General features: G+C 40.1%; 1 protein-coding gene across 1 annotated transcript; it reads left to right on the forward strand.

The window, feature by feature from the left end:
• The first annotated feature begins 4875 nt into the window (after nt 1-4875).
• Nucleotides 4876-27674, forward strand: GHRHR (growth hormone releasing hormone receptor). Its single transcript, XM_010563226.1, has 13 exons — nt 4876-4932; nt 11546-11651; nt 12269-12376; nt 13562-13662; nt 16769-16866; nt 18580-18712; nt 19605-19758; nt 20920-20980; nt 21086-21155; nt 22724-22815; nt 23542-23671; nt 25198-25239; nt 27552-27674. Exons 1-13 carry the CDS (start codon nt 4876-4878, stop codon nt 27672-27674), a joined length of 1275 nt encoding a protein of 424 aa, XP_010561528.1.
• Nucleotides 27675-27928: the final 254 nt, after the last annotated feature.

Raw genomic sequence — 27928 nt, forward strand, 5'->3', positions numbered from 1 at the left:
TCCCTTTATTCCACAGTAGATTTGCCTTCAGTATTTCAAACTTCATCATGACAGTGTCTGCCCGTGGGTCTGACCTTGGTAGACTACAGAAGCAGTCCTGACTCCATTTTCCCTTTTGACCCTGCTGAATGGATTAACAAGTCCAAGACAAAATGCTAACTGTAGCCCTTTTCTCAATGCTGAATTCTAATACCTTGTTCTGAGCATGATCCTTAGGAAACATGAAGCTGTAGCAATGTTATCTCAGATGCCTTGACTATTTAAGTCAAATTGCTTACTTTTAACTTTGGAATTTCCCTGGGTTTTTTTATGTCAATAAAATAGGTTGTTGTTACTGCCTTTTTTAGGTAAATGGTAGGATTGTGAAATATTCGTTTATAGTATTAAGGTTTTGTGGAGGGTTACCCCTGGCTGGATGCCAGGTGCCCACCAAAGCCGTTCTATCACTCCCCCTCCTCAGCTGGACAGGGGAGAGAAAATATAACAAAGAGCTTGTGGGTTGAGATAAGGACAGGAGAGATTAACTCACTAATTACTGTCACGGGCAAAACAGACTCAGCTTGGAGAAAATTAACTCAATTTATTACAAATCAACCAGAGTAGGGTAATGAGAAATAAAACCAAATCTCAGAACACCTTCCCTCCACCCCTCCCTTCTTCCTGGGCACAACTTCACTCCCAGATTCTCTACCAGCCCCCCCAGTGGCACAGGGGGACGGGGAATGGGGTTTACGGTCAGTTCAACACATGTTATTTTCTGCCGCTTTATCATCCTCAGGGAGAGGACTCATCACACTCTTCCCCTGCTCCAGCGTGGGGTCCCACCCACGGGAGACAGTCCTCCACGAACTTCTCCAACGTGGGTCGTTCCCACGGCTGCAGTTCTTCACAAACTGCTCCAGCGTGGGTCCCTCCCCAGGGCTGCAGTACTTCAGGCACAGACTGCTCCAGCGTGGGTCCCCCGTGGGGTCACAAGTCCTGCCAGAAAACCTGCTCCAGCATGGGCTTCTCTCTCCACAGATCCACAGGTCCTGCCAGGAGCCTGCTCCAGCGCGGGGTTTCCACGGGGTCACAGCCTCCTTCGGGAACCCACCTGCTCTGGCGTGGGGTCCTCCCTGGGCTGCAGGTGGATATCTGCCCCACCGTGGACCTCCCTGGGCTGCAGGAGGACAGCCTGCCTCACCGTGGTCTTCATCACGGGCTGCAGGGGAATCTCTGCTCCAGCGCCTGGAGCATCTCCTCCCCTCCTTCTGCACTGACCTGGGGGGCTGCAGGGTTGGTTCTCTCGCATCTTCTCACTCCTCTCTCCGGCTCCCATTTCCATCCCAGCAACTTTTTTTTCCTTCTTAAAAATGTTATCACAGAGGCGTTACCACTATTGCCGATTGGCTCGGCCTTGGCCGGCGGCGGGTGTCTCTTAGAGCCAGCTGGTATGGGCTCTCTCTCAAACACAGGGGAAGCTTCCAGCAGCTTCTTACAGAAGCCACCCCTGTAACCCCCTCCCCCCCACTACCAAAACCTTGCTACACAAACCCAATACAGGTTTCCTCCAGCTTTCCATCACCATAAGATGACTGGATATTACTAATTGCTGCGGCAATGTTCTTCATCAATTTTGAACTATGTTGTGCTGGTTAATGTTTCATACTATGGGTGAAATTTAGTCCAACCACCACCCAACACCTTGTGCTGTAGGAGCCAGGCAGTGTCCAGCCGTGCGTGTTGGAGGAAGAGACAATTTACTCTCATCTGTTTACATGTAATGGCAGTAACATGGTGGTTAATGTAAAAAAAAAAACCAAACCCTGAGTCTTGCTTAAGGCAAATCAGGTGTACATGAGCACTGAGTTCTCAAGATTACGAAGAGAGGACAAGGGCAGTCTAAAATAAATACACTCTTGCTCTTGTTGCCTGGAGAAATCTAACTCCTCTCTTCAGTGAGGCCATCTAGCTTTGGTACTTTGCTTTTATTCTTTTTGTGCTTTTTCACTGAATCATAACCTCCAGCAACACAATCAGATTAACTGGGTCCAAACAATGCAGATTTCCATAGACATTTTCACAAAGTGTTTAGATAAAATAAAATAAATAGCCACATTTCAACTGCGTAAGATTAATCTGCATGTAAACATCGTTGTAGCTACAGTAATGGAGGGGATCTTACAGAGAGAGAAAAAATGGCAGAAAATACCCAAGTTTTAGATAAGTTTGGGGATGCTTTTCTATGTGTAGGGAGAAGAGTACAGAAGCAGGGGTGGCAGGGCTGGGAGGAGGCAACAGGCTGTGAAATCAGCCAGTATCTTACAAACTACACCAGTTGGTGGCACAAGTTAAAATCATTCTGCAAAGAGCAGAATCCTTGAGAAAGCTGTCAAGATGTCAGACTTTGACCTTTGGAGAGCCCATGGGGAGAAGCACATCTCCTCCGCTGCATATTCAATGTCTCCTCTGCAGCTCTGCCATCCTGAAGGCAAGCTGCCACCACTAGAAACAACTTGGCAAAGGAGCTGCGTGCAACAGGGAGTGTGTTGATCATGGAGGAGATGAGTGGAGGGAAGATGTAGTAATTAGTGATCTATCAAATGCTTGCCTCTGCTCAGGAGAAGTGTGGGAGCGGACATGCAGGGGTGGTGGTATTCAGGACTGAAAAACTTGGATAGAACTGGTAGGAAGTGATAAATTTGTGCCTGTGGAATACTGGTCCTTCAGAAGTGCTTTTATGGTGAAACTAAGAAGCTCAAAGTTCTGTAAATTTATGAGAAAACTTTTTTGTTTAAATGAAAAAATAGTTATTTTTCAGGAAAAAAAAAGACCCATAAGCCCATTACTTTCTTTTAGACATGTCCTTCTCCTTAACCACAAACAGCTGGAAATTTGCACAGAACAGCGACAGTAGGAAGGAATTCATTTTAATGGAATGTCTGTGCTGCAGATTGGCAGAATAAGGCTGAAAATACAAAAAAGCCAGGTTTTCCAAAATGACCTATGGTCTTCAAAATTCTTACGTGGTGGATTTCAGCATGAGACCCCTCTATACCAATGCTCACTCTCCCTGAAAGATGAAAGCCTTTTCAAATGTCTTACATGGGCTCTCTGTGCTCCGGTACATTGAAAAGTGGTAAGCAATGCCTTCTGCAGTTTTTACAGGCATGACTTCAACAGCACTGAATAAACACATATAATGGTTCAGATGTGGTGGCTGAAATGGAAAATTCTAATATGTACACCAAAAGCTTACTCATAGGCAACATATTTTTCTAATACATGGACCAAATAAGTGCATCCCCATGAAATGTGAGGTGTTACTCATTCGAAACAGGACTGTTTATGATTCTTTTTCAAACTTTAGTAGAAATGACTGCAGGGTGCATGATTTGTTAGATCATTTATAGAATCATAGAATCACAGTATATTTGTGGGGTAGCCTAAAGACTATTAACCCCAATAGCACTGATACATTACAGGAAACCTGATGGAAGCTCAGCCAAAGATTTTTCTTTAATCTGGAATCTCTTTGGGAAGGAAAGGAGAGGGAATGTGTTCGAGCACTGTAACACAGCCTCTTCTAGCATGAGCTTGTGATGACAGCACCAGTCACTATGGTTTTATAAGATTTTCAAGGAATATAACAATATTAAATATTTGTAAGACAGCTAAAACTCCCTGTTGTAGTCCTACTACTGAAAGAAATTTGAGTAGGGTAGATATTCAGGCTGTCTACCTCAAACGGTAATATGAGGTAATCAGCAAAACACTGACTGGTAAGAATTGAATACTGTTTTCAGACATTATTTTGAAGGCAGGTGGCATAGTGAATTAAGACTCTGCAGGTTTAAGTTCTCTTACCAGCCTTTTTCATAACTTTACCAGCTGAAAAAGTAAATTTAACACTATGAGCTGAAATTTTTCCATGCTATATCTCTCTGCAGGGAATTGTTTCAGTTCTCGAGATTCTGTAGCTTCTGAAATGATGTTAGGAAAAATACGAGAATTTGCCCATGATAAATACACTTATAAGTGTTCATTTACAAGGTCTAGAACTTCATCCTCTGGAACTAGATGATGAAAATTGGCAGGAACACAGCTCTAATTTTGTTTTAAACAGCCCTGTGAAAACTTGCCTAATTTAGGCAAGGTATAAGGCTTTGGGGAAAAATGAAAGAAATCCTTATGCACACACTGAAAGGAAAGCTTGTCAACTTCAGCTCTCCAAAGACACCTTCTTGCATTGCACATACTCAGTTCCCTCGCAGATCCAACCTACAACAAAACCCTGAAGACTTCATCCCCACAGAAGTTTCCAAATGTAGTTGAGCCCTCCATAAGTACATCTTTAGTTCCTCATAGCTGTAGTTGATCCTGTATTTTAATATATAGTACCATGGTCATTATACTCCATACAAACACACCCCCACAAAGATACTCTGAAGCCATACTATGAAATGTGTTTTATTAGAATAAATTGACATTAAGATTAGCTATTAGGAGACAGTTTCTCTTATGCCAGCCATGTTGTTTTAATACAGATTAGCAACATTTAGAGCTGTCCATCCCTCCTAAAATCATTTTGTGTTATAAAGAAAGAAACAGGGGTCTTGCCAGGGGGTACAGAATTCCCTTAATCTTTGGTTCTATCACTCAATCCATCCAGTCCAGTCTTTGAGCATGCAGCAAAGTCAAAAAGGTGGAAAGCTGGTAAATACAGCTTAGAGAGTTGTTAATATTTATTTCCCACTTCACTGTACTGTTACGTCACTTCTGTGCAAAAAGATAAATGCTTCAAATCAGCAGCTTCCAGGAGAAAGAGAAGTCGAAAAGCAGGTGAAAGATGCTAAGAGAGGCTAAAGAAGTGAAGTCTGACTCTTGCTTTGGAACATGAACTGTAGTACTTTATACCACTCTGCTTTGTACGCCCTGAGTCTGGCAGTGCTTGTAAGTAATTGCATGAAAAAAAGCTTTTACTTCATTGTTTTTCAATAATTGTTCATTTTCTTCTTGGAGCAGATGGTCAGATACAGTTTTACTTTTGCGTGAGCCTCTCTTCTCTTTATTTGCTTTGGATTTCAGCTAAACAAGGCAAGACGCTATGAAAAGTGTGAACAGTGGCAGAAGGGACACATGTAGGATTTATATCTCAATGCATTTCGCTGCTTTCTTACCACATATTCACTAAGGAGAAACAATATAATTGGCAGAACCCCCTGTTTTTTGTGTGTAGGCTTTAAAAGACAGTGACAAAGAAGAAGAAACTCGATGAGAGCTGTTACTTCAGAGCAGCTGAGTTTTGACTGTTTTCTTAAATTTCAGATTACGCAGTCTTATTAGTTACAATTTCATCTGCCTTGTTGGTAACATTAATATTATTTAATATGGGAGCAGCTGAGATGCTACAGGTAACAAATGAGTCGAACCAGCAGGGATGCTTACGCCAGAATTAGAAATATCCAAATGCATTAAAAAGCCTAGAGGTCTTGCTGATATTTTGCTTTGGACAATGACTGGTAAACCAGCATTCAGGATCACATAGATGTGAGGAAAGGGTTGTGAAAAGAGGGGGAAGGATATTTTCTTTGCCTTTGAGAGCAATTTCAGCATCTTCCTTTTGTGATCCTTCTGCTATATCCTTTCCTCTTCTCCGTGAATCTCTTCTCTGAAGGACTTTTTACTGATGTGAAGCTATGGTTTCTTTTGTATCATCTGTGTGACAAACTCTGCTTCCCTGTAGTGGGAGCAGGTAAGTATGAATGCTCATGAGTAGAATATCAGGATCCAATAGTAATAGTTAAAAATATCTCTGAAGGTCTCTGTAAGAACATGTCCCATTTACCCAAGAGAAATAGCACTTTCTTCTATAAAGTTGGATTGGTTATAATACAATTATGCACTGATCAAAACCAAGGTTATGTGTAAGTGTATAATAAAAATCTACTAGCGTGTGTTGCATATTTTATTATATTGGAGGATGGGTAAACAACACTTATTTGAGTAGAAAATGATGGAAAAACAGCTATCTGTTTTCATTGTTGGTGTAACTTGCTAGAATGCTTTCCCTGGAAAAGCTGAACTCAACTTTTGGAGATGTTTTAAATGCTTAAAAGGCTGACTTTCAGCTTCCATAAACTGATATTTTTTTGCTATCATTGCTTGTATGGTGTCTACTGTAATGCGAAAATAATGCAAATATTGATCCATTCTGATGTATATGAGAGAAAATAGAGGAAAAGCATCATTCAAGTAGCAAATTTTGCATAACATTATGAAAACACTGAGAATAATTAAAAAAAAGAGAAGTTTACTTTCTTAGGTTTGCATGTCATGGCCCTCTTTAGAGCCTGATCTGGAAGATGGTTTTCTTTTGTTGTTGTTTTTTTTTTTATTTTTATCACATTAACAAGATTTTCAGCAGGGGCTTTCTGACAAGGGTAAAGATTTGCTTGATTTTCGGTGGTTATTATAACTCACAGTTTCCATTTAATATATTAACTGATGGATAGTAACTGCAAATTTGTATTCTATTTGGAACATATCAGTGTTTATTTCATTTTTAGTTTAGTTTTCCTCATCTGCAAGAAGATTTTTGTACGAAAGTTATTCAGGAGGACAACCTTAAATATTAGCTATGGTCCTCTCAAAAAAATATTCTATTTTGGCTCCTGTTGCACAATTCCTATCAGTTTTGCCCTTCTAAAAAGAACATTGGGGAAATACCTGTTTCCTTATCTTAACTCCAAATGGGGTACAAATATGACCACAAGGAAAGCACTTATACTTTTTCTAAGCTATATTTATTCTATAAGTGATAACCTGACCATCAGGGCAGAACCTTGCCAGCCAGACCCCATCCCACCATCTCCAGTGAAGGGGCAGGGCAGACTGGGTTGCGTACCAGCTGGTCAGGATCAGGGTCAGGATCAGGCCTGGTGAGGAGACTCAGGGTCAGACATAGCCCAGGTTGATTGGACACGGCCATGGGGACAAGGATGGGCTGAGGCCAAGCTGAGACATCAACGAGACCCATGGCTGGGCAGAGCAGGGCTGTGGTGGAGCTTGCAACCACCATCCTACAGCACCGTGGGGGCAGAGACTGAGCTGAAAAGGGGTCCTGGGGCAATGGCAGAGTAGTGGGAGACCCCAGGACAGGCTGACCATGGCCACTAAGGTCCCTCAGGACCCTGACAGCAACTCAGTTTGGAGTTAAGCCATTATTCATGTGTTTTTTCTCATGGTAGTGGAAGCATCACAAAGGTGTAGCTGAATTCCACAGGTCGAAGTCCTTTAAAGGTATCTAGTACCCAGTGAGTTTGCTGTCCTATTTGCTCTGCCTTAGTGAATTGTGATGGATGTTCTGGGAATGTGAAGCTGTTGGAAAATCAGGGCCCACTAAGAGGGGCCCGTCAGTAACACCAAAGAGTATTTATCACGGAATCAGTTAAAAGATTGGTCCAAAATTGATATATTCCGATTGGCATGGACTTAGGAAGATGCATTCCAAAATTGCCATTCATCTGTTCTTTTCTTCTTCCATTTCCTCTTCTTTCAAGTTCTGCTAACAGTTACCAAAAATTCATAAAGCACATCCCGTTTTTTTACTTGAAAGTTGCATGTGCAGATGCAGAACGGTTTTATGCTGCCTGATTAGGAACATTCTCCGTAAACAAGCCTTATTGGGATGCTGCTTCCCTCAAAAAACGGGAAACAAAAACTTGAAACTTCTCAGGTTTGGCAGGGAATTGAATCTAGGTTTGCTGCACTCCACGTGAAATTTTTAAACAATTGACTCTTAAAAATGTGAGCAACTCAACTGATGACAGCACATTTTAAAAATGCTGCTCAGCTTTGTGAAATCATTGTAGCTACTCAGGAAGGTCTATGGAACAGGCGTGCCTGCAGATCTCACCTGCTCTATGGTAAGTGGCTATCAGGGAAGTGGTACTTTACATCTGTCCATCTTCATGGATGTAAATGACCATGAAAAGTGCTAGAACCTCTGCTTCATGTTTCCTCTACTAATTACCAGAATTCAGAAAAAGAAACAAGCCGAGTTTGGATTCCTGTTTTGCCTCATGTACCCAACACAAGAGGCTGCCTGTGGTGGAAGGGCCCACATTCATCCACCATAATATTAAACATTTTGTTGAAGACCCCAAAGTAAGATGGCAGTTATCCAGGACTTTCCCTCTAGTCCATTGAGAAAGGCATCTCTCCTGAGGACATCTCAATTGCTAGGGAACCTGAATGGTCCTCTGGCAGTGGTATGCAATGAAAAGACAAGAGGCAATGGGTACAAACTGAAATACAGAAAATTCCATTTAAACACAAGAAACAGAAGCTGCCCAGAAGGGTTGTGGAGTCCCCATCCTTGTTGATATCCAACACCTGATTGGACTCAGCCCTGAGCAACCTTCTCTACTTGAACCTGTGCTGAGCAGGGAAGTTGTATTAGATCATCCCCAGAGGTTCCTGCTAGACCCAACCACTGTGATTCTGTGATCTGTGAACTACAGAGGGAGTTTCTCTAGGGAGGATCCTAAGACAAGTGAATTGCCAAAGTAGCAAACTAAAAGATTTTATGGAGCTTCATTTCTTTAGGGATCCTACAAACCATTATTATCAGCCGAGCTGGCAGGCAAAATAGCTCTGCTGTAATGATCTGTGCACAAGCCTGTGTAGTGTCAGTAGCTGTAAGTAATATTCATCTAACTCAGTGCTGAAGCTCAAATTTAGAAAGTAACCATGGATTTAAAAGTCAGGGGAATCCTAGTGAATTGAGCCTAAACCATAGCTCATTCCATCCAAAAGTAAATGTATAAAATAATGCAACTGATCTCTGCACAAAAGTGCTAACTTCTCTCTGTTATCCTCATGAAAGGAACCTAAGATGACTAGAGCAGGTAAATGATGGCTCTGTAGATGTAGACACCAAAGGGAGCTGAATCACATACACAGACATTCATTCTTGTCTTAAAGAATGGCTCATACCTCTATCCTATTATCTGATGCTTCCAGAGGTGGGCAGAAGGGAAGGAGGTAGAAAATGAGATTAAACAAGTAAGTCTATAGAAGTTTTCAAAGTAGTTTGGAACCTAATTCTACACCTTGTTTGGGAATAGTATTCAGAGACTTTCGGAAAGCATAAGGGTCTGCTAGATGTAGTCAAATGCGCTAGGGGGATGAATATATCTAGAACACAGCCTGGGAGTAGAATAAATTTTTTAGTTTATTTTACCTGGGTGTCTGTCATAGCAGATCTTGCACTCAGTGTTTATTCAAGCAGTGGTTAGCACTGTCTTGAATATAAACTGTGAGATCATCTCTTAAGGTCAGGTATTCTTGAAGGAAAAGGTAATAATTTAAATACCTGGCACCTGATCAGCCTCACCTTTTTATTTGAGATGCATGTAGCAAAGAGTTCTCAGGAGTCTGGAGACAGAAAGAAAAAGAAAAAAAAAAGGTTTCCTGGACTGGTGAATAAACCAAACAAGCTTTGTTCTTTCCATGACCATTTAAGTCAGCAAAGACAGTTTTCACAGGCAAAATCTAGTCATTTTTTTGCCAGGAGAAGTAATTTAGGACTGTGCAAATGGGTACATTTCCTGTCTACTGAGATTTTTCTGAGCACAGTTCACCGAACCAAGATAATGTTGTAAAATATCTTTTCAGTAAATGGGTTGACTGTTTCTTCTACTGACTAATAAAGCTACTTTTTTGCAATAGCTGCTGTACATGATGGGTAGGGAGTTTTTCAGCATAGATTACTTTCATCATCCAGGGTGAGTATTAAGGGGGAAGAATATATGTTGACATGAGAATAGGTATCAAGTGAGGAAAGATGTTCAAGACAGACATTAATTTTCTGTCATCCTGCCTACCATTGCATATCTTAGTGGAGCTGAGGGGCTCCCTAGACTACCTGTTTTTACTGATCAGGGCTGACATCATTGAGGCATCCTGAATATCAGATCTCCACCTCCTGGGGCTAAGGCAACGGCTGGCCTCTGCACCATCCATTCATAGTTTCCTTCCTCTCACGTACACCAAACTTCATTCAGCCTCGAGTATGGGCCCCTACTTTTCATTGCTGCCTTAAACTGATCCATGGCAGTGTTGTCTGTCAGTTTGACAGGAAAACCACATCCTCCTAAAAGTGCAGTAAATGGGAAGCAGACTATCTCCTTGAAGGGCATACATGTGGATACATGCCATTTTCAACTGCCAGGCTCCAAACCACAGAAGAGCAAAGGCTGTGCAATTAATCTGGTATTCTCCAGAAGCCTGAGAGTCTCAGGTTGTTAGCCAATATGCAGTTCAAATGCTCTGCAGACCAACATGAGATATGGACATTAACATGGAGGGGAAACACCAGCTTATTGGAACAGATACGATCTGCCCTCTGAACGAACTGAAAGCCAGCTATTTATTTTCCAAATTCCCTGAATATTAATCTTCCCTGGGTGGAACAAAACTGAGCCATACGCCAGCCACCTGTTCACCATGCAAATCTCATCCTGAGTTTATTTTCTGTTATGTGTATCTGTGTCTTTATATGTGTATTCACACATACAGAGCACACTGGCACCGGTTGCCAGGGCATAGAGCTGAGAGACAATGCCTATGGTTGGACAAGGCACATATTGTTTTCTTCGTGAAATATAGATGTGGGTACTTCTGCACAGTGGGTACACCCACAGCAGTTGTGGTGTGGAACAGCCTGCTGCAGAATTTGTCCTTTGGTGGCCGAGGTACTCTGGATGCCTTCTAATTCTCTTGTGGCATCCATGTAAGCACAAGTCTAAATAAGGGCTAAAGCAACTAAAAAGTTCCTGCTGTTAAAACACTGGGTGCCAATTATTTTATTTTATTTTTTTTTTACACCAGCATACCAACAACAAATGCTTTGGTGCAGAGTTTTTTTCCAAAGAAAGGAGTTTTGCCTCCCACCCCGTGTAAAGAAAGGCAGATGGCAGAAGGGAGAGAACAGATCCATTCCTTTTGGAGTGAAGAGCTCATTCAGAAGACAGTTTTGCAGTAATTGTCTGTGGTTTCAAGACATTTCTTCGTTCGGAGGTTGACAGGGGCATGTCTATGCTGAGGAGCAGGTGGGCTCTGCAGCATGCCCTGCAGTGCTGGGCCCTTCACTGTTAAGAAAAGGAGCCTGCCCAAGTGCACTGTGTGTCCCTGGACCCAGATTTAGCAGGGGCTAAAGTTAAGGTGCAAATGGGTCCTACACTCAAACCCAGGCCCTAGCAAAGAGGTCTTTCATTATGAACACAGCCAGAGAATTCTTATAAACTTTCCAGTACGGAGCTGTCGCTACCATCTTCACTGCCTAGTGACTTGCTCTGATGTAAGGTAGCACAGTTCAACTGCCTTTGGCAGAGCTCAGCTGGGTTCATCTGCCCAAAATGGTGCAACTGCTAAACCCTAAGCTAGTGTTCTATGTCCTTAACACAGCCTTGTTGGTTGCAAAAGTGGGTCTGGACTTAATGGCTCGTAAGATCATACGCAGCCCCTTCTTACTAATTAGCTGAAACTCCTCTCCCTGCAGGTTGCTGGGAATGTCCACCCAGAATGTGATTTTATGACAGAGCTGAAGAAAAAGGAGGCTGAATGTCTGGAGGACGCAGAAGGGCGTGGAAATGCAACACCAGCAGGTATCCTTGTGTGAGGAATGAAAAGAGTGAGACAGAATTGACACCCTACCAGAGTCAGGACACAGCCATGCTGCCAATGTGCATGTTTGAGTGTCTGTCTTATTGTCCCATACCCCTGTTCTCTGGTCAGCTCTTCTTCCATCTACTCCCATTCCTTTTAATTATTTTCTCCAATATTTTTTACACATTCAGATATGGATAGTCAATATATCTGAGTGAATCCTTGTGTCCTTGTCCTATTCCTCCCCCAAGTGCATGCTATCATGGCATCATGCTTGTTATGTGAGGGTGTGTTGATCTTTAAAAACAGGGTAACCCCTTAACAAGTACTGTAGTCTGGTCTTTCTTCCAGCATCACTCTCCCTCCCATTTCCACAATACATTTTCATTTATTGCATTGTGTCTGAAACCCCACCCCAGTCTAACACAAGGGGTCTAACTAAAGCAGATTAAATAGTCCTCTGGAGGTGTTTATTTCTCACTATAGAATAAAAATTGTGACTAAACTATTTTTATAAGATATGTAAGGGGTAGAGTGGCAAAGTTTAAAAAGGTTTGGTTTTTTATTTTGCTGAAATACAATTATGCTTAAAAATATATTTCACTTTCTCTCTGAGATTGCAAGAGAACTTGGGACAAATTACTGTGCTGGCCAGAGGCAGATGCTGGAGACACTCTTGCCTTACCATGTCCAAACATCCTTTTTCACTTCATGAAGGAGCCAGGTGACGTACTATCATGGTTGTACTCCAATTGTGTTGCATGTCTGGCAAGAACATTTTTAAAATGGGGGTGAAGACAGAACATTGAAAGTTCCTGCTTTCTAGCTGGATCAGAGTATTACTGCAAAGATTTCAGTAGGATTCGAGGGAGCTTAGCAGTTCTTCTCATATTTTAAGTGTTATCCATAACTGGATATAATCCCATAGTCTGTGATGAGGCCCTGAGCCAAAGAACACAAAATCAGTAGAGTGATTTCCATTGGTTTCCACAGGCTTTGGGATAGGCTTGTTGAGTTTCCTACAGAGCTCGTATGGGGGTTGTCTAGGTCAGAACTTAAGCATGGGGCTTTATAAGATTTATGCTGATTAGTGTGGGATGAAATGAAAGACAGAGGAATGAATAATGTGATTGTTCATTGAGACCAAGGTTGGAGATACAAACCAGAATTTTGTCATTGAAGTAGCACATGTGTTGGGTCAAAGACTGTGCAAACTGATGCCTTTGTGACTGCTTACTCTCTGGGTGAATATGGCTGGGAAAAAACTGAAAGCCCATAAGGAGGAAATGACCTTCCAGAAAAGACCTAGATCTGGCAGTTCCACAAGAAAAAGAAACTGTAAAGCCCAACCTCTGCCTCACCCAACACATGCTAGTTATAAATGAGGGATAAGGAAAATCCCTTTCATCTGTGCAGATTCATTTCCTGCCCTGGGATTCTCTTACTTATCCTTCATCTGACTCAAATCTTTTTACGGAAATGTGCAATCCGCATAGAACAAACTGCTTATTCCAGCCTCTGATCTGTAAAGAAAGAGTAAGACCCAAGGAAGGTAGGAGTGGGAAGGGATACATTAGAGGAGTGAGTGCTGAACGAGGCAGTGCTTCCCAATCTTCTTTAGTGGACTTCCTTGTCCCTGATATGATTTCTTCTTTACTCCTTCCCACCTCTACCTCTGTCACCTTGGTACTCTCCCTTCTTCCCATTGTTTGTCTCCAGATAAAGTAAAAAGTTTTGTATCTGGCTACCTGAATGTACACATGCAAAATGCCCTAGCAACTCTGTGAGATTCTAATGGAGATGATCCTCTTCTCCTGGTATAACCTTTGTATCAGCAAGAGGTCTTGTGGTTTTTATTTTCTGTGTTATGCGGCTCTTAGTCAGAAAAAAATAAGTGCTTCTGTTTCAGCTGGAATAGTAAAAAGGAACTGCACAAAGAAAGGCTGGTCTGACCCATTCCCTCCCTACCATATTGCTTGTCCGGTAGAAGATGAGATTCCGCTTGAAGAAGTAAGTTTAATTAAATAAGTATGTGAGTGGTGTGCTGACGTTACAGGATTCCTTTCTATTCCTGAAGACCACTGGGGAGGAAAACTCAGCTGAAGCTGAAATTTCTTACCAAGTATGGAATGCAATTCAAATTTTACTTGTCACTTATTTTGGAGAATTACTAAGGATGTTTTATTTTCCAGGTGTAAGAGTGCAATAAAAATAAAGCGAGCTGCAAATTCCATACAATCATGCAGTTCTGTTGAACTTGCTCGCAGATATAACAGCTAGAGAAATATCATGACATGTTCATTTCAGTAATATCAGTCAGCAAGATGATTTTGTGGCATCACAGCATCAGTACAGCAAACATGCTGTTATAAAACCACTATTCCAAACTCAGTAGTAACTAAGGACAAGAGGGGTTTCTGGTTTCTCATTATGCCTAGCATAAAATATCTAATAAGGAAAAAAAAAAAAGTTTCAAAATCTACATCTCTGTAATACAGATGAGAATTTGACATATTTCTTTGGCTAGATTTGCACAATTGCTGATATTTAGAGGTTATACATACAGGGAAAATATAGTGCTTGATCTCTAAATAATAAGGATACAAACCTCTTGTACAGATGTGCTTAGCTTCCCATAACTCCTTTTCCAGAGAAAAGAGGCAAGCCAAAATACTATATCATATTTTAATGAAAAATATCACAATCCTGAAAATTATTGTGGTTACATAAAGCCTCTTTTGTGATCAGGTTTTGCTGTCTTATTAGCTAGTGTGGAGAAAATGAGGAGTAACTCTGTGGAATCTAAAGAAACCTCCACTAAGATAAAACTAATAGAAAGGAGGTAGAAATCACTTTAAGTGATTAAAAATTAGTTTTCTAGTCTAACTCTGGCCTTCCTTTGTACAGGCTAAACACTGCACTTTTGTCTTTAGTTGTTCAAGTTAGGGGAATACTATACACTTTTGTCCTCTATAGAGAGAATGAAAATAACATTTATACTGAAGTTGGTGAAGTCCATTCAACTTGCTGGAGAGAATTTAGTTTATATCATCCTGGGGAGATTTCTCTTGTCTTCCCATTACTTTTTGTACTGACTACTATCATGTGTTTATCCCAAACTTCCTTTCCAGCCTCTAAGCCACAGTACCTGCTGCTCTGCATAAATAAACACACTGAATTGCAGCTCTTCTCTTTCTTTCCTTCTTTTACCACTCCCTTGCATTTCTGGTGTAAAACCAGTCTTAAATGAGTCTATGGATTTATTTTTTTTTTAGTAGTAGCCCACATTTTACCACAAGATAAAGTCCTCAGTTGTAGTTTTATCCACTTAAGGACTTGACTGTTTTCTGTGTCTTTCATCTCTGATTTGTAAGTGGAGGCTGTCAACGAAGGTCAGCCTAGCCCAGCTTTGAGACGTTTCTTATGGAGTGGTCCCTTCCAGACTTATGGGTGGCTTTGTAGCTCTGAGGGACTTCTCTGAGCTCTGGCTGGAATTGCGCATTGTCAGGTACGTGGGTAATCGTACACAGTTCGCAGTTCAGCCATCAGACGGAAAAGGCCACTATGTGTGGTTTCTACAACATTTAACTTCATCGGTCTCAAAAAATTATTGTGTAAGTCTAAGCTAATCACTGCACAGTGGGTCTATATTAGTGCTTTGATCGGGATCAGGCGTGAGCTTTTCAAGGAAATCTCTTGGTTATTCCCACTTACTGCATTTACACGGAGGGGTGCTCTCAGAAAGGATAATCTGGCTTCCTACGGATGAAACTATCCTGGAAGGCAAACGTAGGGTGCACCTAGTGTGCTCTGACCAATAATAAAACTTCAGCCCATGGGATTAGACTATGGCTAGTCAGAAATACACACAACATGGATGTAGGGTCCTCAGCACCAATTTTATTTTCTCTACTAAACCAGATCTATCGACCTACACTAGTTAAGGCAGGTGTAAGTGATAGATCCTTTTTCTTGCTAACAGAAAGTGATAAGGTCTCATCTCACAATGAGTTGAATTGTCTTCTGGTTTCCCTTCATTAACTAGAAAAGAAACAGAATGAGGAGAAACAGGATTGTGTTAACAATTAAACAGTACAGTCCCGTGGCCGTGCTCTCGCACTGCTTGTTTTACTACAGACTCAGCTGCTTGTAGTTAGGCAGCTAAATTTAAAAATAATTTTAAATAATTCTTAAATAAATGAAATAAATCCTACCCAATGTCAGCCCTATAATGCCTTAAATTATACTTCAGGCTCGAAACAAGCATCTGCCCTTCCCCACAGTGAACTGTAGCAACGCACTGCATAGCTGTGTAGATTTTAGGATATAAAAACATTGAAATGGGACCCAAGAGACAGATCACATTAGATTGAAAGGAAAGATTTGCAGCCTAGAGCTTTTTCATTCTGTTTTCTGCTTCCATGTGTGATAGTTGAAGTCAGCTTATCTTCACTCAGAGATCATGTCTGACAGAGATGCCATTTAAATTGAAATGAATTTTGATTGACATTCTGACTGAGTAACAGTTGAGTTTGGCAGGAAGAAAAAAAGAGAAAAAAAACAACTCCAGGGGGGAAAAAAAAAAAAAAAACCAACAAAAAACCACAACACAATAAAAATGAAAAGGAAGAATAGACGGCAAAATTGTAAGTAAGGAAGCAGGGCGAAGGAAAGTGGAGAAACATAAGGAAAGACTGACAGAATTCTGAATTCATCATGCAGCCAGCTGCTGGCAGGATTGTCCTGCTCCTGCTGTGGAGAAAACACGGTATAAAAGGCAGTGCTTATAAAAATACATTAGAGTTTTTACAATGCCTTCATGGAAGACTGGCTTGTTTTTTTTATGGTGCTATGAATGACCTTGAAACCATTCTGATCAATACATGTTTCTTTACCAGACTGGGCTGTATCCCTGTAGCTATGGAACTGGTCTTCACAAAAAAAACCCATAATGAGTGATTTCAGTTGAATTTTGCTGTGGGATTAAAAGGGGGGAAAAAAAGGCAGTCAGGGATGTGAACAGATTGGAAAACAAACAAAGCAAAACTGCCAGAATCAATAAAACAGCTGTCATTTGGCTGCAAGTTATGTGACAAATAATTCTCTTCTTTTATAGCAATCCTACTTCTCTACTATAAAGATCATCTACACTGTAGGATACAGTGTATCGATCACCTCACTCATCATCGCTGTGACAGTTCTTATTGCATTCAGGTACGTGAAGTCATCCTCTAACCTCGATTCTTTTAACAGTTCTTAGTGTCTCAGACTGTATAAGACAACATTAGGCATAACAAAGTAATATAGATAGAAATTCTGAAGAATAAAAATAAAAATTTCCAGCCATATTGGTTTAATAATATTAAATTAAGGCTAGAGATGAAAAGTGATCAGAGCGAGCCAGGCATGAGAAGAATCAGAACTAGGAAATAAATCCTGGCTGTCTGTTGGCAAAACTCAGCAACTCACTTTGATCCTAAATAACCAATAGATAAATTTACTTCCGTTAGCTGGAATGAAGAAAAGTTTTTATAAACTATGTGTGCTTGCCTTTTACGGCTTCAGTGAATTTTATATTAATAAGAAGAATACACACAAAGAACTGGATTCTGAATCATTGTTGTTACTATGGCAATGTATATATAACTATTGAAACATTTACAGCTAAAGACATGTTTTGAAAGTTAGGCTCTGAATTTGGCTATGTTTGGTAAGATTTCTTTCCTACTGAACTATCCTGCTGTTAGGCATTTTCAGGTATAATTTAGAGTATCTAGAGTAAAACGGATGATTTAGTTTCTCATTGAATGTAGATTTGATGGTTGCTGCCATGTACGGTTTATTTTTTTAATCTTTGTTTATTTCTTGTATTCCTGCAAGACAAAAAAGAATAGAGTTTTATTATTATACTGTGAGAATCAGGTTTCTCTGGGGAAAGTTTCTTGACCTCTGTTGGTTCCTAGCTCATGTCTGGAAGTCAACAGATATGTTTATTGACATCCACTCTGACCTCAGGAAAACAAACCAGCCCAAATGAGGGGAAAGAAAGAAACAATGGACATAAAGAGACTTAGCAATAGGGAGGAAAAAGTTATAGTTAACAATGGTGTTAGCACTTGAGTTCAGTAATAATATTCTGCACACTCCAAGTGAGCTTTAAGATTAGGTGACCCTGAGATTACTGGATCTGGATGGAATTCAGGGTTTAAAAGTTGAAAAAAGTTGAAGCTGTATAACTCCTCCAATAGCCTGTATTCAATAACAATAAAAAATTATTCTGAATTTTCTGAGAATCTACAGTAGATGTGCCAAATTGTTTTAAAGCTCTTATCTGCATTCGTTTAATCCATAAGAGTAATTTTGGTAAACTAAGGAAGGATTCTTTAATTCTGGATAAGACTGTCTACACAGGGGTTTAATGCAATTTAACTCACCCATGGCATAAGGTATAAAAGGTCTTTCTAAGTAATCATTACCCAGTTCATTAAGAAAACTGTATAGTTATGCCGGGATATCTCTGCATGCTTGCTCTTGAGAGTGGTTCAGCCATAGTCAGAATTGTATCAGTAAAGATCATTCCTCAAATGCAGGTTTCTCTTGGCCCGGAAATAATGCCAACCAAAAGCCTGGCTCAGGTATACTGAACACAAACTAAACCCGAGACTTCTGAAATTTGGCAGACCAGAAACATCACCAGGGCACCACCTAGCAAGGAAGGAGATTAAGATGTAGACTGGGGGTGAATTGCTTTATCTCAGGAAGGTCTCTACCTCTGCCTGCCTGCAGAGAGAGCTCGCTGGGTGAAAGTGTTCTTCCTATACATGCCTGGAAGTACCTGAGATGAAACAAGGGCTTACTGCATATTTTAATTACTGCCAGCACAAGTCAGTTAGTTACCTCAGAAGGACCTCTCTTCTTTTCTTCCAGGAGGCTTCGCTGTCCCAGAAATTATATCCATGTACAACTCTTTTTTACTTTTATCTTAAAAGCTATTGCCATTTTCATTAAGGATGCCGTCCTTTTCCAAGAGGAAGACATTGATCATTGCAGCTTCTCTACAGTAAGCACATGAAAAGCGGGATACTGTCCTACTTGATGTTTTTTGCACACCATCTGCATATGGTTTCACTTTTCATGGCTATTTCTTTTACTACTTACTTCTTTTTTCCTTCTAATCTTGGAATGAAAATTATATAATTCTTTTATTCAGTATGCTTTACCTCCATAAGCGTGTACCTGACACCCTTCTATGTTCTGAATGCATCAGTTTGTGATCCTGTATTACTCTAAATCAGATACAGACTTTACCGTAGAAAAAAGTAGCGTCATTACACCGTTATGCTTCTATATTCTGAAGCCTAAAATTGAAGATCTCCGAGTACCTCATAAAACAACTTTTAAAAGATGTTTCTTCTGGAAATGTTGGATTTCATGTTCTGACTGGAAGCTCTGGGTTGTAAGACACGCAAGGTCCTACGCAATCAACTTAGATTTGATCAAGCCACAAATATTGGCAACACAGCAATGGTTTTCAAACAGAGATTTATGGGATGATTCTTCTGCATTGCTTATGGCCACACAAAAATTTAAAACTGAGCATAAGTAGGAAAGTGGGTCCTTGAACATTTGTCCAAGGACATTTAACTCTACTCATATAAGGTACATGAAGGCAGTGCTTTTGTGGGAGAAATCACATGCTTGGGAGACCAAACTATATTTCTAACATAGAGATATAAAGCAAAATACAGTGGAGATTCCAAGGTATTATGGTGATTAAAGCCTTACTATTCAGAAAGCCATATTACATTTGAAGCTTTCCCTTTAAGCATACATGTAATTGTGAGACCTTGTTCTTTGTGGATCTCAGCCAGAATTACAGATGCGTACTACATCTGCAAATCTCACACATGTATCCACAAGTAATGCCTAAACTAGACTTTCTTGTTCTCTAGACCGAATGCAAGATCTCAGTTGTTTTCTGTCACTACTTCATGATGACCAATTTCATGTGGCTGCTAGTAGAGGCTCTTTACCTAAACTGTCTACTACTCTCATCCCTTTCTCACGGGAGAAGATATTTTTGGTGGCTTGTTCTTTTTGGCTGGGGTAAGTAAAGCTTTTACATAAAATGAATAAAAAGCAAGATGTTAAGCAAGGCTTTATGCATCCCATTAAAAGTACTGGACGTGGAATCTAATCTGCCTAACTGAAGTGCCTAACTTGGGCATTGCTGTGATTTTATTTTTCACATGCATACTAGTGAGGAGCAATCAAGTTTTTAAAAGTACAGCATTAGAGTCTCTATGAAATAAGTGGAAAATTAGTACATTTGGGAACCCCCAAAGAGAGATCTAGTCCACTTAACCCTTTTCTCCCCATTGAAAACACAGACATCTCAAAGGAGTTATCACAAACACCAAAGTTAGGTGTTTGGTCCTGTTCATGCAGAATATAGTTACACAGTCTTCCTCCGAGAATGGGTCCATCTGAAGTCTTAGCAGGCATTTTTGTAGTCCTGATATAGTTATAGCCCAGCTTTTGCATTGGGCAATTGTTAAAATAAAGGAGCTCTATCCACTAAATAGCAGTGCACGCATGAGACAGCAACATCCCCACTCCTTTTTGTCATAGTCTATAATAAATCTAATTGTTCAGACTTTTGCGGTGACTTAGAAATCAGAAACTAAGTGACTGCCCCATAAAGTTGCTGTGTAAAGGAAAAAGCAGAGAACTCCTATATGGCAGGTGAACGCACTTGCCCAGGGGAATTTTTGGTCAGTTCAGGGAGGCAATCCATGCATGTTGCCACCAAAGGTTAAGGCAGGCCTGACAATTAAGCAAACTGAATCGCTTTTTGTGTTTTAGGGAGACTTGAAGTGCAAGCAAGGTGAGATCACACCGGTAAATTGTGTTCATGTTAGTAAGAAGTCACAAGTTCAGGCCTCTGTGGCAGAACTATATCATGTGCAAAGTAGCTTCTGTGTCCCTTTATATCTTCACAGTGGTGCGTGATCACCAGTCAGTGCCATAACTTGTTTCGTTCCAGCAGGGGTATTAGGAAATTTCTTTTTACGTTTATACTGTGAGTTTAAAGCAATTCCTGCTACATGAACAGGCCACAACTCCAATTCCACACACCAATACCACAAAGGGTAATTCCAGTTCTGAATATGAGTGATCTGTACCATCACAGCAGAGTTTCAGTGACAAGATTTGGATTAATTGATGAAACTAGACAACCACAGTTTTTGTTTAACTGTCTGGCAGGTTTCCCAACATTTTTCACCCTTATGTGGATATTAGCAAAATTCTACTTTGAAGACACGGCGTAAGTAATTGTTTCCTACGTTATTCTATATTCTTGGGTTGTATTTTTAATTGATTGAAGTGATTACATACACGTTGTTTTCTAAACTTACTGCTATTTTCTCAGATGCTGGGATATTAATCAAGGCTCTCCTTACTGGTGGCTAATCAAAGGACCTATTATAATTTCTGTTGGGGTAGGTACTTCTGAGTTCGCCAATATTTATTACAAGAAAAAAGACTTTTAAATTAAAATCTGGTTACTGAAATGTTGTTTGAAGTAAGGAAGAGGAATGGTAGAATTTCTACTGTAAACTTGCCTACATCCAATGCAAACTAAAAAGAAGCAGAGAACTGCCACCCTGCCAAAGCAAACATACTTGAAACAAATTAAATCTTTCATAGAATTGTCAGTTTGGTTGAAATTAATAGCAGGTGAGTGGCTAAATCATCCTTATAATATTTGAAAACAAAGTTTTAACCTAAGAGTCCAGAATCAGCCATAAATTTTAATGCAAACTTTCAAGGACAATAGGTTTCTGTTCATAGGTGATACTAGCTCTTGAGCCTGACATTTATTCAATAAACTGATGGGCTTGAAATTATTATCATGTATGATTACTCCCACATGTCATTAAACCCAAGCAGTGTTTGAGCAAGTAGCTAACAAATGACCTTAAGGCCATCTATTAAAAGCTTAATTTAACTGGAGGACAGATACATACAAATAAGGCATATATATGCAAACAACGTGAATGAAGAATCTCAAGTTGAATTCTGGTCATAGTTTGCCATGTTTCAATAAAATATTACATTTCCTTCTATCTCCATTATTTTCCTCTCTACTACTGCTCATCTGAAATCCACATGTGAAGTCAAGAAATTCAGGGGATTGCAGTGATGATTTTTCTGCTGCAGCATACTTAAGGCGCCACTGATGGATAAAATGAGATTGGACTGTCCGGCAAAATGTGGACCTTCTTAGGCAAAATTAAGCATTCAACCTCACCTAAAGAAGAGCTGGTGTGTACGGACACACAAAAATGCGTAGGGAGAAACTCTCTGATTGTGGAAAACTGAGCAGCTTCACAGTCTTTGGTAAAGTTGTGCCAAATTGCAATTATAAAAAATTCGATTTGCAAGTTAGGACTGACCCTAGCTAGCTTTGGAGCTGAGCTCAACTCTCTTTGGAGTCAACAAAGAGGAATATGCACTTTTGGTATGTGATTCATCTGACTTACTTATAATAGATGTTTACTTTTGGAGGAGATGACTCGTCCCCAACTCCACCTGAGGCTCTGTTGACTGTCCTGGCTGGCTCTCCATTGACTACGAAAGGAGAACAGGGTGATTAGCTCAGATGGAGGCATCTCTTGTAGATACCTATATTTAGTCAGATGAATTCTACTAATGATGTCTAAAGATATTAGGCAGAAATTAATGCAATAGCCTTCTCAAAAGAGATTCAAAATGGTATGAGCAACAAAAATTAAAAGAATCAGACAAGCTATTGACATAAATAGTGTCCTTAACAAAGTCAAATTCTCAAGTTTTCATCTTCAGCTATTTCTTTAAGAGGGAATGCAACCTGTTTAGATGCTTGAATGCTGCCGACAGGAGTGACATTAATAATCTTACACTGGTCTCATTGCAACTGCACAAATTACTTAATAACTGAAGTAAAAAAAACCAGATTTTCATTGCAAAGTTTTACTTTAGAAAGTAACCTTTTTTCTTTTTTTTTTTCCCCAAATATTGTCAACAGGTCAATTTTGTCCTATTTATCAACATCATCAGAATTTTGCTGAAAAAACTAGACCCTAGACAAATCAACTTCAATAACTCTTCTCAGTACAGGTAGTGTATAGAATAATAATTAAAAAATTAAATTATTTTAATAACAAAAACTTACATCATCTTTTCTAAACAGGGAAGCACTTGTCCTGTGCCACAGAGACGCTCAGTTTGGCTGGCATTAAATTTTAGAAATTCCCAACTTTATCCCTTTCCCAAGAAAACTATTAAAAAGATGAGACTCATCTCACCTAATATTGGCCATCTAAACATGACGTATTCAGATTAGTTTGGATGTCTACCTTCCACTTACAATCAATGGGGAGACTAGGAAACCATCCATTGAATTCACATTAGATGTCTGATTTAGGGCAGGATAAATTACCCTTTATAGATGCCTTTTCCTGTACGTGGACTATAAAGGGAGACTGCATATTACTTTCTCTGTATTTAGTTACAAATAAATGTCAAATTTTCAAGGGCTCTGATCGGGCAAAATACGTTCTACTCTTCTGTGTTTTCCTGAACTGTAATCTCATTCAGAAAGACAGAACGCCAAAATACCGTAAGAAAAGCCATGAACGTGGTATTGCCAATAAGGCAATAAGCATCAGAAACCTCCAGCTAGTTTGTCGTCATGCTTTCTTCGCACCACTTTGTCCCAAGAAATGAATTTCACATATAGATATTTAGATCCTCTTTTTAACTTCTGTTCATTACTGTGGCATACTGCATGCATTAGTCTTTACTCAGGGAAATAATATTACCGTACTTCTTCTCATGTCCTAGACGTCTCTCAAGGTCAACTTTGCTTCTAATTCCGTTATTTGGAACCCATTATATTGTCTTCAACTTTCTTCCGGAATATACCAGCCTGGGGGTCCGGCTTTACTTAGAGCTTTGCTTTGGATCTTTTCAGGTAAAATGACTGCAGAGGCTTCAGTTTCTTAGTAGATTTTCTAATTTAATCTAGTGTCCACATGACGACTAGTATTGCACAAAAAATCATTGGATCCTGAAGCTAGTGGCTCCTCACAGAGTTCATGGTTCTTTGCCGAGTTACAACATCTGAAGACGTGACCTACATCCCACTTGGCTGTAGGCTAGTCTGTATATTTGCAGATTTTGCAAATACAAGGCCAAGGCTTTCAGATGCATGTGTAATTGGATGGTGGGTCAAAGTCAAGTATGGAAAACCTTCTTTGCTACCAGTCGTAATCCACATACCTTCCCTGACTTCAAGATCAGGGTGATTTGGGCTGACATTAAGTTATCCAGGGGCACTGAGAGCTATAGGTCCAGCCCCCTTGCTGATTCTTTGGCAAAGAATAAATTGATAGGCAAACGTATAAACATTGAATACTGCCTGATGCGCATATCAGCCCCAAACAGACCACTGCCCTGAGGAATTCTACATGCGTTTCCCTCCTGGGTAAGCAAAATATTTGGTGTACTATGGATGTCCCCAGCTGCTCTGAATTGGGACATAGGGCACGGACAGCTTGAGGAGCTTGGTGCCAGCTAGAACAGCTACTGGGGCTGCTCTGACATACCCTCCAGGTGGAGGTTATGCTACCTGGGTTATGTGCAAGGCAGCACCCAGGTGCCCTTTGCTTTCCTCCCTTTCCCTGTGCTGCACCTCAGAGACGACAAGAAGCAGCTGTGGGCAATCCTACCAAACTTCCCAGGAGAGCATCCTCCCCTCTGAATGGTTGCATGGCATCATTAGTCAGTGAACCTCACCAAAAATCCAGCAGTTGTGCTGGTTTAGTCCTCTTGAGGATTTAATCCATTGTGTCAGTCCTGTCCAATAAACCCTGCACATCTTAATCCTGGCGCTGCTTGGAGCTGGTCTTCATTGAGTTAATTAACAAAGTAAGGAATAAGTTAACTGAATAAAAGGATGAGGTGTTTATATGGTATCTGATCACATAGGTCCATTGACCCCTCTAGGATTTTCCTGGGTTTATCTCAATTGAGAATCTTAACAGAAGTGTTCAATAGGCCAGAATTTGATCTCATCTGATACACTGCAAAGACACAGAAGTAGACAGGAAGGCTGTATGAGCTCCAAACATGGATCTCCTTACAAAGTCTATGATTCCTTACTGATTTACACTGTGTAAAGCATTAGCTCACAGTGTGTTCGGCTGTAGAATGGACCATACCTTGGTAAGCATAATATGGGAGAACTTCAGCTGCCATATCATCTGTTCCTGTGAATTCATGTCGTGTTACTGACTTTGGTGAAATGCCACTAACTAGTTGATTATCTGGCTGATCAGCTTTATTGGAGATATATAAAGAATTTTCCAATTTATAACAATCCTCCAACCTATAGTGATACTCATTAATTCACATACACAGTGCCATCATGAAGTCAGATAGTGGCTTTTTCAAACTGTACTAACACTCAACACTTTTTTTTTTTTTGGTCTTTTTTAGGGGTTTATTGTAGCAGTTCTCTACTGTTTCCTGAACCAAGAGGTAAGGAAACTACATCCTTTACAATATTGCTTTCACTGGCAGATATATAGAGTTAATAATCAGTTTCACACAAGCAGATAATCAAATCTTTTAGTTTCTTAGGATTATCTGTTAACATGGGAATCAACGAAGCTGAATTTCATTTCAATTATCTTCGTGGGAATGAAGCCATCTAGTGGAGAAATGAACTTTTACTACTTTGCTATTCCATCAAGCATTTTTTATCCTTCCTGCTCATTTTTGTACTATAGGGGGGCTCAGAAAACCCATGCTAGGTCCCGACCTGAAAGTACAAGCTGCTGCAGTGTTGCAAAGAGATCTCATTTACTAAAGGTCTATGATTAAATTGGAAAGAATTTAAATTTATGCTGATTACCCAGTACTGAAATATTATTTTATAGTACTTTTAATATGCTTATGAAGCTTTCCAGTATATCTTCATGTTCATAAGTATGTTTTTCCATTTAGAATATATAAGTCAGAATTTTACTGTTGATAGGACAGGAATCATTCCATTTAGCTTAGTATCCAGGTCAATTTATACAGTCTAGTTGTTGTGATAAGAATGCATCTTAAATAAATTATATAGGAAACATAACAGTTTATCCTCCATATTTTAGAATGGGTTCAAACCCTGGAATTTCCCCCTCTTTTCTGACTGCAGGGTAGCTGAGATGATAGCTACTTTAGAGTATGACTGGGATTCAGTGTCAGACTAAACTAAGAGTCTGCTGGTTTCTACCTGCAGCTCCTAAAAAGAAAGAGTCCTGATTCATATATACCACCCCACCGGGCATCCCCTAGAGTGTCAAAGGTGTGTTTAGGAGATGAATCCTGTCCCTAATCACCACAGTCAGTGAAATATTCAAAGGACCAAGTACAGTTGTCTGTTAGAGTTAGCTGACCCTCTCTAGACTCCATGGGCTGTAGTGACCAAATCTCCATTTTCCAAGATTAAAGTCTAGGGCTAATTAAGCTTTCAAACAGTATTTAATTGTCTACATGTGCCACAGTCCACACTTCCTTAATTTTGTCAGAAATTTCTGAAATAGTAAAACAAATATCTTCAAATATATTAACACTTCTTAATCTTTTGGTTGAGCTTATGGCTACGAATTGTTGACTGCTCTAATGATGCTTGCATTTAGTTAACACTCCTCTTCACTAGTCTATTAATAATCCTAATCTCTTCTGATGGTAGACCATAGCTTTACATTCAGCTTGACGTCCCAGACATACAGGACATCAATTTAGAAATTTCCTTCCTATTAAACATCTGGGAAGGCATATTTCTAATAAGAATCAGATGTGAAAACAGGCTTTAGTGGCTGGTCTGGACCCACCGTGTGTTTCTGTGAATATGCCAATGCAAGGTATACATAGCTGTCAACAACAGAAAGCAAATGTCTCCTGATTGCTGATGGCTTTCCCCTCACCATCTTAAATAGCAAAGTATTATTATTTCTTAGCCACAAACTGGTGAATGTTGATTAAGCAACTTGCTGCAGATTATACTTTTCTAGAAGCAGATGGAAACAAGACAACATCCCTTAGCAACTGAGGAAGAGCAAGCGATGGGGAGTCAATGTGTTTAATTGTGTAGGCAACGTTGGCGAGATCTTTACTGGAATACTTAAAAAAAATGGGAGAAGATATAAAAAAAAGCTGATAAAATATTGTAGTGGTGGAGAAAATGTTTTACAAAAAGTGCTAAAGTTTGAGACCTCAAGCTCTTTCATTTCTCAGAAGACTGAGGTGACTTGGCTATGCATAAAGATATTAAAGTGTAACTACTTTGATGGGAGAAAGTTACTTAATGCTGAGACTTTTCAGTTCAGCAGAGGAAGGTGGACAGAGGACCACCAGGTAGAAATTGAAACCAGGTAAGTTGAAAATGAAAGTGGGACTTTTTTGTTCACTTAGCTGTGACAGCTCTAATACTAAACTTTGATTGTTGGGCCCATAGTCATTAAGTAGGAAGAGAAGACTCACATAAAGTACGTCCATACTTCTTGAAAGGAAGAGTGGGGTTCATTTAGTCTTCTCAACATGGGAGGCCAGCTCCGAGCTAGCCACACTAGATGTTTTCATCAGTGCAGAGGGATGGGCATGCTGAGACAGGCCAGATGAAATATTCTCTGGAATATCCTACTTTTCTGTTTCAGCTAGAAAGGGAGTCCAGAGGAACTAACTTGGACAGAGATGTCTAAATTTTACCCTTCTCTAGCCACTATTTCTGTCTTTCCTGTTTCCCACTGGTCTACTCCCAAGCAGTATTTGACCACAAAATAGCATTCTCCTTTCCTTTTGAGGTGCAAACGGAAATTGGCCGGAGGTGGCACGGTAAGAGATATGGACTTATGCGAGTGTGGAGGAGGACGAGATGGACTGTGCCGTCTAGTTCTGGAGTAAAAATGACCACATCTGTGTGCTAAAGATGGCCTCAGGATCTGGAGTAATCACATATAAAAGCCTGATTAGGAAAAAATCCAAACAACAAAGAAACCAAAAAACCCACCAAACGTAACGATTGCAGTTTATACTAAACAAATTGGAGGAGGATCCACTTCTACAGCAGTTCTGCCCACTGGATGTCTTTTGCAGGACAAGCATTGTAGTGACAGATTAAACACTGGATGGTCTTCTAAACACAAAACAAGCCTCTCATTGATATGCTATGCATCACAGC

This window comes from Haliaeetus leucocephalus, unplaced genomic scaffold (genome assembly GCF_000737465.1).
Source record: "Haliaeetus leucocephalus isolate CR32 unplaced genomic scaffold, Haliaeetus_leucocephalus-4.0 Scaffold0, whole genome shotgun sequence".
NCBI classification, from domain to species: domain Eukaryota; kingdom Metazoa; phylum Chordata; class Aves; order Accipitriformes; family Accipitridae; genus Haliaeetus; species Haliaeetus leucocephalus.